Source organism: Coenobita brevimanus, chromosome 26 (genome assembly GCF_032717465.1).
Source record: "Coenobita brevimanus isolate Jiangsu-jjx chromosome 26, ASM3271746v2, whole genome shotgun sequence".
Classification (NCBI taxonomy): Eukaryota; Metazoa; Arthropoda; class Malacostraca; order Decapoda; family Coenobitidae; genus Coenobita; species Coenobita brevimanus.
In genome coordinates, this window is record NC_136979.1 from 48,749,305 (window position 1) to 48,759,943 (window position 10,639).

The 10,639-nt window shown below is 40.3% G+C and overlaps 1 protein-coding gene across 1 annotated transcript; it reads left to right on the plus strand.

The window, feature by feature from the left end:
- Positions 1-1,168: 1,168 nt before the first annotated feature.
- On the plus strand, positions 1,169-10,078 carry LOC145394110 (lysosomal phospholipase A and acyltransferase-like). The gene is made up of 8 exons (XM_080268090.1): positions 1,169-1,301; positions 2,619-2,761; positions 4,257-4,491; positions 6,171-6,398; positions 6,748-6,919; positions 7,620-7,742; positions 8,394-8,493; positions 9,422-10,078. The coding sequence occupies exons 1-8, from the start codon at positions 1,217-1,219 to the stop codon at positions 9,800-9,802; spliced, it is 1,467 nt and encodes a 488-aa protein (XP_080124216.1). The 5' UTR covers positions 1,169-1,216; the 3' UTR covers positions 9,803-10,078.
- Positions 10,079-10,639: the final 561 nt, after the last annotated feature.

Below are 10,639 nucleotides of genomic sequence, written 5' to 3' on the forward strand. Positions count from 1 at the left end.
GCTTGAACACGTATGCAGTAGGAGAGAGAGAGAGAGAGAGAGAGAGAGAGAGAGAGAGAGAGAGAGAGAGAGAGAGAGAGAGAGAGCGGGGTGGGGTGGGACCGATTATTACACGGCTTGAACACGTACAGTACGTTGCAATTGCCCGTAATTCACCGGGTCGGTCAGGATCACTTGATGGTCGTGTGTGTGTGTGTGTGTGTGTGTGTGTGTGTGTGTGTGTTCACATTAACTTTTGTCCTTGTCCACCTAGGAGGTTAATTCTAATACATCTTAGCGATTTATTTTGCATACGACGTACTAATAATTTCCTGCATGTTATTCATAATCTTTATCATTTACATAAATTGCACAAATAGAATGAAACAATATTCATTCATTCATTCATTCATCATCATCATCCAATCCTACATTGCCCCATGAGGAGCGTAGGAGCCCGGAGCTAGGCAAGTTGGTCCTGACATTTAAGATGAGAGTGACCAGCCTCACTCATCCCTGAGTGGCATTATGTGAGCAATAAACACCAACCATCCCTTGGATATTAACTAAAGAATATAATGGTTATTCTAATCGTGCCAGTACCTTGTTTCCAGTCATATAGTTAGGTATATGAGCCTTCCACCCAAGAAAATGACCCTTGGAAATTTTAGACAGAGATTAACCAAGTATAATTCATTCCTGATCACAGATAGATTAAGAAACCCCCCCCGAAAAGGTCAAAATTCCGGATAAATAGGTCAGCGTCAAGGCTTAAGATCATCCTAAAGAATTGTATTTAATTGTATTAATTCGCCTGTAAGCATATGTCAGTAGTAGGGATGAAAATTCAAGATCCTTGACAGTTTATATCCATCTCAGCATTCTAGACTTCTTCGCGTTCGTAACTGAAGTATTGAGTCATACGTCACGTGTTGGTGAAGATGTAAACACGAGTGATGCCATAGTGCACAGGCTTACGCGAATTTTATATTTTACCGCCTGTCTGCTGGAGATTGTAGCTCTGTCCTGATAGATAAGACAGTAACTGATAAAAGCTCCCATGAAGGCGTAAATGAAGACTGCTGGACTCGGAAATAACTGACAAAATATGACGAACGCGCACCCATCTGGCAAGTGACCCTACCATTGAGAGAATCAGCTGATGGTCAGTCGACGCTAGGGCCTTGGGGAGAGGAGTGAGTGTAGACGCTACGCAGCCTTTAAGTTGTATCAGAGAATGCGGTGGATTTCATTACTTTTATTAGCATTTTGCACACTATGCCTGGCCAGCGATTCACAGTACATCCCACCTGTTATATTAGGTGAGTAAAGGAGATGGTAGAGTGTCTGAGTGGTTTATTTTAGCATTGAGAGGAAGCGATGATTTGCGTCCTTGGTTGTCTGGCGTCTGCTGCCCTGACAACTGTTGCGTGGAAGGATGGATTTTACGCTTAAGGATAGTAGGTTCTTTTATTTATGAATTATAGCTTCTCTGGGTAAGAGTACGGCTGGAAATTATGTGGGAAATTAATGCGCAGAGGTGTGGGAGCTGTGGGTACTCAACTCATTAAGAGCGGGACGGGGCCGCCTTATTATTATTATTATTATTTCTTTAATTGCGTGTTTCCTTTGTGAGGTTCGTGTGTAGGTGTTCACAGTGACCTTCAGCACCGTAGTAGCTAGTAAATAACGTGGTGTGTGAACTGATGTTATGTATTTCTGCTTTAATGGTAGGTGTATCCGAAGCTACGTTTGTAAACAAAGGTGATTCATCCATTGTGACCGAGGACACCCAGTGTGTAGCATATTATTAAACATTTGTGATTTTTCATTGTAAGAAGAGCTGTTCAGAACATTTACGTTCACTTTATTATTTTAACCAGGTACACACTCTTGTACACAAGTTTTTGTTAAATTCCATTAATTTTTGTTAGCTGTCTCTTATAGCTTGATGATTTGCAATGAATGTACACCAAATTGAAAGTATTTGTTTTGAAACGCAGTCCAAATGAGAGTGATAAGTACATTGGAACTGCTCAGTAAAGTAGTATATTTGTTACTATATACAAAGCTTACATCACAGGGATTACATAGGTTGTGCTTTTTGACTGACCCCAAAGGATGGGCAGCCACTCCTTAGCCAAAACTGAATGTAATTTTCTGACAGGAGCAGTACTAGCAAGAATGAAATAGTTTGACATGAATAGTTTCCTTTCTTATCCAGTGATTATTGTTTTTTGAGTTTGAAATTACGAACCAGGCCTGATTTTAATGAACCTAATCAAACCATGAAAATCACATTCTCATGTCCTGTTATTATAGCACTCATTCACACATTCAAAACTCCTGGAATCCTGGCCACTCTTTAGAGGTTTATTTTCTTTTTGAGTGCAGGTGAAAGCCCTTTTAGATTTGCTTTTATCATATGACAAACTTAGGAAAGGCCTCTTGGACTAAAGAGGTTTATAAAGGCTATATATTTAACCCATCCAGTTTGAAGAGTATCGTAAGCTGAGGAAAATTGTCAGGAGATGGCATTTTTAATATAAAAAAGACATCCTTGAGCTCTGTAGGTTAAGATGAGCTTTCACACATACTGTTATACGGTATTTGGTTTTTACTTTATTTATGTGTTTCAGTGCCAGGTGATGGTGGCTCACAGATGGAGGCACGTCTCGACAAGCCCTCCATTATCCACTATGTGTGCTCCCGCAAGACTGATACCTGGTTTGACATCTGGCTTAACATTGAACTTCTCGTGCCCTTCGCCATTGATTGCTGGGTGAGGCAGCTTCTAAAGTGTATTCCGTCCTTCTGCTGTACAGTACACTGTAGACAGAGGCTTTAGTCCTCGAGGGGGTGGCCACGAACAATCCTTATTCATATACCTTTCCAGCCCATCCCCAAGATGTCAGGCTGCCCTTCCTGTAGCTCATGTTTGAGCCTGTATGAATGAACAATATGAACAGTGAATATGCCCTTTTTTATACTGACATAAAGTAGTTTCCATCAGCAACATACAAGTGGATATTTAGGTGTAATGAGCAGAGTAAATGGCAAAGGAAGAGGTGTTATGAAATCTCCAGAGACGCTTAGAATGTGACCCTGAGGTTACTGTAATTGAGGTAAATGTCATAGGAGGATGGTCATATGTGGTGTAAAGGAGTGGAATAATGCTTTGGCGAGGGAGAAGAGGAGTATGCTTGAGTGATAAGAGGAAGAGACTTCAATTTTGCTAGATGGTGTATTCCCAAGACTGGCCAAGGCATCAGGGAAGTTTATTGAGTTACGTGGATGATACAGTTGTTGTTAAGGGCCATATTCCGTGTGCCACAGTGGGCATTGTAACACCTCTTCCCTAGTGGAGTAGCCAATTTTTTGTATATTACACCCTGACATTCTCTTGTATGTTATTTATATTGCAGTATTGTCATGGTTTGTATGTGTAACCTGCAATAGGATATGGAGGTGGAACTTGTAATATAAAGCACCAAGGAATAAATGCTGTGAAATCTTCCAAGCCACCTAGAATACTACTGTACAGTAATTGTTGAGAGTTTGGTGCATGTGGTGTGTATTTTGTAAGTAATAGCTGTATTAATAATGTATATACACTTGATCATGTAATTGCCTGCACTTGGTGAGGCAGTGAGCTTTGAAATTATTTATGGAACAGATCTTGTGTCCATTTGGTAGCATGGGTGACTTGGAATTCTTACTCCGTGGGCTTTGTTGTATCACACCACAGGTGCAGAATAAATTACTTTCTCTAAATATGATCAACAATCAGTAACTCATGATATGAAGCCTTTATATAAGCTTGTTGCTGTTAAGACTCAGATTACAGCCCAGTATCATTAACATCGCCATGCTTTGATATGAGAATATTTTACAGCATCTCGCAGTTTATAGTGCTAATTGTATGAAAAACAATGATACTGTGGATGAGTGTGTGAATTATGTTTTCGAGTTAGAACTATTTTCTAGGTGGCATTGTAAACTGTCTAGTACTTTTGTGTGTGTGTCTGTGTGTATATTGTGCCAGTTACGTTTTGATTGTTTATTATTTGCCACATACAGTTCTGTATATTTTAGTATCAGTAATGTTTCCTGTGTAATATACAAGAAGATAAAAAGGTGTATTCTAATGTGCAAAATATATAATTGAGCACTGTAACTGGTACTACAAAGTCACCCATGCCACCAAGAATATGGTTCTCACTTTACTGTTTTATCCCAGATTGATATGCATGCATGTAATCTGTTTGCACATACAGGTTGACAACATGCGTCTGGTGTATGACAACGTGACGCGGCGCACAAATAATTCACCGGGTGTAGAGATCCGTGTGCCAGGCTTTGGCAACACCAGCACTGTTGAGTGGCTTGACCCCAGTCATACCCTGTACACTGGGTATTTCAAGTATATTGTCGAGAAAATTGTGGCAGATCTTGGGTATGAGCGAGGCAGAACTGTGAGGGGTGCTCCGTTTGACTTCCGCAGGGCTCCAAGTAAGTGGGTATAAATACAGGTACCGGTACATGCAAACATACAATAGTGGATATAAATGACTTGGCTCTACATTGAGTGACAAGCCAAATGGTTTCCTGTAAGCCAAGAAACCGTTTACAATGCTGGGTGGTAACCATATAACCAAACCATACGTGCTCCCTACGTGTCAAGTGGGTTGGTGGAGGGTTAGTGCCCCTCCCTGTAAAACAAATAACTCAGAGTCAAATGGCCACCCTGTACGGGATTATGGCGTCTGGCAATAGATAGATAGATAGAAACTCAGTGAGGTGATCATTGGAGACCAACCAACTTTTCTGAAGATTATGTACAGTGTTCATATTTGTTTGATAATGAAGTGGATTGAGATCAAAGTCTGCAGTTACACACACATGCATGTGCATGCACATATCTTGTTAGCCAGTTTTCCTTCCCTACATGGGGTAACATTTTCTTTTTTTCCTTCACCTTATGACTGCTTTCCAAGTAGCAGTCTCATGCAGTATTTGTATCAGGTATTGTAATTGAGTCATTTCACCTGATATATTGCATTCTATCTGTCTATTGCTAGATGCCTTAATCCCATAAGGGATGGCCACAAACAAATTGCCTCCATGTCGCCCTGTCCCCTGCCATTTCATTGCCCTGCTCCCGGCTTACACCTCCCTCTCTCGTATATTGTACCTCTCGAATCTATCCCTCCATCTCATCCTCAGCCTCCCCTTCTCTCTCCCTCCCACCACCTCACTCACATACACTCTCCTCATCAATCTCTCACTCTCCATTGATGAACATCATTTTCTGTTAATGGAAGGCATAATTGGTGAATTAATGGATGTATGACCGATTTTTCAGGGTACAGTACTTCATTGTTTCGTACCTATGTTACACATTTAATTTGTGGATCTTTTCTGCCTACTTTTTTAGTGGGAAATGTGACTGTGGTTATACCTTTTTTCCAATAAAGCAGAAAGGTATATAATTTGTCTATTAAGTTGCAGTGAGGCAGGAATTTTGTGAAACACTAATTCATTCCAGGCATCTCAGTACTGTAAATACATCCTCATATTTACTTGTTTATTAATTATTATCCACTCACTCAGTGTAGTGCTGCTCTCGGGTGACTGCCCTTTCCTCTCTTTCATCCTTCTTTCCCACCTTCTTCTTCTGTCTTTCTTTCCTTGATTTTTTCTTCTTCCTTCTGTCTACGGGTGACTGTACACTGAGTGACAAGCCAAATAGTTTCCTGTGCACCATGAAACTATTTGCTATGCTGGGAGGTAACCAGTATAACCAAATTATGGCACCTGGTGGTTTAGTGGGTAATTAAGGCACTCCTCTGGATTGAGCCTGTGTAGGTTTATATCCAGGGGGTGGTTGGGGTTTATTGCTTACGTAATGCCACTCAGGGACGTGTGAGGCTGGTCACTCTCATCTTAAATGTCAGGACCAACTTGCCTAGTCCCAGGCTTCTCTGCTTCTCATGGGGCAACACGGGATTAGATGATGATGATGATGGTGATTATTATTTTAAACTAGAAAGGAAGCTTTGGTGTGGTAGTTTCCAGTGTTTGGTTAGTACTACTGTATACTGTTCAAGAAGCAGTATTAAGAATTTATTGTTTTTTGGTTTATAATTCTGTGATAGTAATGTAAGGACAGTACTATTTATTGTTTTCAGACGAGCATGAGGAGTATTTCTTGCGTTTAAAGTGGCTGGTCGAGGACACCTACCAGAAGGCAGGCAATCAGAAGGTGGTGTTGTTGATCCACAGTATGGGTGGCCCTATGATGTGGTACTTCCTTAAGGAGCAGCCCCAGTGGTGGAAGACTAAATATATTGAGGCTTTGGTGGGACTGGCTGGGGCATGGGGTGGGTCTATCAAGGCCGTAAAAGTTTATACAGCAGGTGAGTGCTAGTGGGAGAGAGAGAGAGAGAGAGAGAGAGAGAGAGTCATTCAGATTACATTAAAGATAGGCTGTTTCATTTACTCTTTTATCATTAAATGTTTATTGTGATACAAGTATGCAGTGCAAGAATGTGAAGGGAGGCTAACCTGATGGTGCTGAAAAGGATTGCTTGATGAATGATTCAGAGAGATTTCTTAAACAGCAGCAGTTAGATATGCCCTTCATCAACTCGTTCACCACACCAGATATTCCCTAAGCTGAATGGAATCGTCAAAGGGTAGAAAAAATAAAGAGAAAAAGGTTATCATATAGAATGGGTTACAGTAATAATACTCACGCTCTTACAGGGGACAATTTGGGGATCTACTTTCTGGAAGCCCTGAAGGTGCGAGCAGAACAGCGAACGGCAGCGAGTCTAGCATTCCTTCTGCCCTCATCTGATCTCTGGGGACCCTCCGATATCTTCGTTCAGACACCGACTAAGAATTATACTGTGGAAAACTTTAAGGATCTCTTTGAGTAAGTAGCTTAGGGTGCATTTTGTTTTAAGATGACAGTTGGTAGAGATCTCAAAGCCCATTTAGCTATGTTGTTAAGCAGATGTCTGATAGGACAGTTGATTTGTCTAGCACCCAAGGAGACTCATTCATACCTTATCAAATTTCATGCAGTTTCAGCTTAGGGTTCAAGTTGTGTGTGCTTTAATGATGTCTTGGGCTGAAATATATCATGTAACAGTAGCAGGAAAGTTGATAGATGTCATATTTTAAAGGTGTTAGCATTAAAATCTAACGACTCACTTATAATCGTGATCAAATCCTTGCATAATGAGGCCTGTGTTTAACAAGGATTATGTAGAATGAGGACTCACTGGTACTGCACAACAAGGACTCTGTATAATGAGGACTTACTGATACACTATAACAAGGACTCTGTATAATGAGAGCTAACTGTACTGGTACTAAAAAACAGGGACTGATTGCATTGATAACTTTCTGTATTTTGAGGGCATGCTGTATAATGAAGACCATATATCAAAGATTTGGTGTCTGTATGGTATTGATGACTCTGTATATTGAAGACTTTACTTATGTAATGTATACTGAGGACTTTCTGCATTATATAATGACTTTTTGTACCATGTCATGAGAACTTTCTGTACTGCATATGTATAACAAGCTCATTCTCTATAACAAGGATTTTCTGTATTTGTTCCCAGAGCCTTGAACCTTCCTGATGCCTACAACTTGTACTTGGATACTCGGGATCTTCTGAAGGGCGCACCACCACCAGGTGTACCCGTTTACTGTTTGTATGGCACCGGCATAGATACTGTGGAAAGGTTTGTATGGATGGGCATGTGTGGGTGTCGGGTGTTTGTGGGTGCTTGTGTGTGTGTGGAGTGGGTGCTTGTGTGTGTGTGGGTGAGGGATTGTGTAGTAGTGTTTTGTGTGTTTTGTTTTTATATGGCTGAGCAGCACAAGGTCAGAATCTCCACAAAGTTTTGGTGGATGAAATATGATGCATGATAAAAGAGCAATGTCTGTCTCTTATTAAGTACTTTTTTCTAATAATGCATGATATGATGCATGCCCAAGGTGTTTATGCAATATTAAACATTTTTTATTTAATATTTTGTATACTGTATATATATATATATATATATATATATATATATATATATATATATATATATATATATATATACTGATGTGATTTTCATATTTAAGTCTGGGACATCTGGTGGTCTTGTGGTAAGGACACCTCAGTCAGAGTGAAGGCCTTGCTTAGATATGAGTGATGGCTAGATTTTTTTTTTTTTTTTTTTTTTTATCCCCCTCATGTACAGTAATATCACCAAGGGAAGTTGGCTAGTAATCTACCCATAAATGTGCTGGACTGTGGTCGATTAGTCTGTAGTTCCTACACCTGAATGAGGATAGGATGGGATTGGCTAGTGCCTTTTTCACCCATACACTGGTTTATTTTTCAGAATGGTATATGCTGAAGGAAAGTTTCCAGATAGTCCATCAGTGACATATGGGGATGGCGATGGCACAGTGAACCTCAAGAGTGCACAAGTGTGTGAGAAGGTGAGACAGGGATTTTACTGGTGTGTTTTATGGGCACATTTGCTAAGTCATCACCATTCAGCAGAAATTATCATCCTGTCTGTCCATGTTAAAAGTCAGGATTAAAACCATGAACCTTTTATATATATATATATATTTTGGTGGTAGGTGGGGACGCTCACCATCCATTCACTCGATGTAATGCTGCCTTGGGTGTCTGCCCTTTCCTCTCGTCCTTCCTTTTCTGTCTTTCTTTCCTTCATTCTTCCTGTTCTTTCTGCCTACAGGTGACTTTACACTCCCTCTTCTGTCATTTTTTCCTACATTCTTTCCTCTTCCTTTTGCCTATAGGTGACACTACACTGAGTGACAAGCCAAATGGTCTCCTGTACACCAGGAAACCAATTACCACACTGGATGGTAGCCATATAACCCAATTATGGCACCTGGTGGTTTAGTGGGTAATTAAGGTGCTCCAATCAGATTAAGCCTGTGTAAGTTTATACCAAAGGGGTGGTTGGGGTTTATTGCTTACATAGTGCCACTCAGGGATGAGTGAGGCTGGTCACTTTCATCTTAAATGTTAAAACCAACTTGCTGAGCCCCAGGCTCCTACGCTCCGCATGGTGCGGCATAGGATTGGATGATGGATGGATGGATTATTTTTTAATGTAGTCTCCTGTACAATTGATCCTATGAATCTGAACCCTTCCTCACCCCACCTGCAGGTTGGAAAAAAAGTGGGATGATGCAGATGATGATGATGACTTACTTATGAATTTACTTTTGAGTAATTTCTATTTTCTCCTTACGTCCTCTTGCTATACTGGTCCCTCTTCTTTATGATTAGTTGAGTTTCTTTCTTGTGTACATAGGTAAGGTAGAAGAGTACTCTGTTTCACTTTTGTATTCGTTTATCTTTATAACTATCCTCATCCTTTGTCAACAGTGGGCAGGGAGGCAGAGCCAGCCAGTTACCAAGATAGATTTCCCTAATATGGAGCACATGGCCATACTGAAGACCCCTGGACCCATTAACAAGGTTGTCGAAATACTCAAGGCCATAACTGAGGAGAACAAGCAGAGGCGACAAGAGAAGGGAGCGAGGATCCAACGCAAGAGGAAGTTGAAAGTGAAGTCGCTGGGTGAGGAAGAAATGGGGATGGAAGAGGAGAGGAAAGAGAACAGTATGATAACTAATGATGTGAGGAGTAGTTGGAGAGGGACTGAGGTGACTGAAGGAGTAACAGGTGTAGAAAAAGAGGAAAAGGGGAGAGAGAGCAGTCAGTATCGGGTTTATGAGGCACGAGAGTACAATGAACGTTTATGAGAGTGAATAGGTAGGAGACTTACGGGCAGAGAAGAGGGGGAGGAAGAATGATACAGTAATACAATACTGATATATACTGTAGTAGTAGAAGAGAGGTTGGGTATAGGTAAGAGAAAACTGTATAAAAACTGTATAAGCTATGAAGGTTCATACTGTTGGTAAAAGGAAAATTATGGGGGAGAAGTGGAAAAAGAGGAAGAAAATATAAAGGAGGGGGAGAAGAAATACAGTAAAAAGAGAGGAAGATGAAGAACCAGGGAAGAGGTAGGACAGAAAGAAGAGTATGCAAGAAAATATAGGACAAAAACAAACATATTCCAATCACTAGAAACAGTAGTAGAAGTGTGTATTGTATGTGTAGGTATTTAGGATGCAGAATGGAGGCCTTGTAACTTGCAGGGATTGTATGTGTATGCAGTTTTATATACTTTACTATGAAACTTGTTCAATCATAACCTGAAGCCAAGGGTGCCACACTGCCACTGAATAAAATCATATATAAACCAGCATGATTGAAAAAAAGTAAAGTTGACTTCAAAAAATTTTGTTTCCTTGTATGATAAAAGCCTGTACCCTCTTAATACTGTATGGCTGAGCTTTAAATAACTATGTAATGATTATTAATATAATTATTGTTTTGACTGGTTTATTTGCTTATTGTTTTTACAGACTTAGAATAATTTTCTTGTATAAAACAGATGAACAGGCTTATATTATGCCGGGAAGTAAAACAAGTTTCTGCTGTCAACTGTACACTCAAGGAAAGTTCCGAATTACACACCAATAATTGTGAGGCCAGTGGTAGTGAAGCAATGGTCAGACACTGGTGTATCTGGT

Excerpts from the sequence above, each read along its gene's own strand:
- LOC145394110 (XM_080268090.1), top strand. The coding sequence starts at position 1,217 with ATGCGGTGGATTTCATTACTTTTATTAGCATTTTGCACACTATGCCTG. Across the intron at positions 2,762-4,256 it reads CCTTCGCCATTGATTGCTGG|GTTGACAACATGCGTCTGGT; the intron begins GTGAGGCAGCTT and ends TTGCACATACAG. Across the intron at positions 4,492-6,170 it reads TGACTTCCGCAGGGCTCCAA|ACGAGCATGAGGAGTATTTC; the intron begins GTAAGTGGGTAT and ends TATTGTTTTCAG.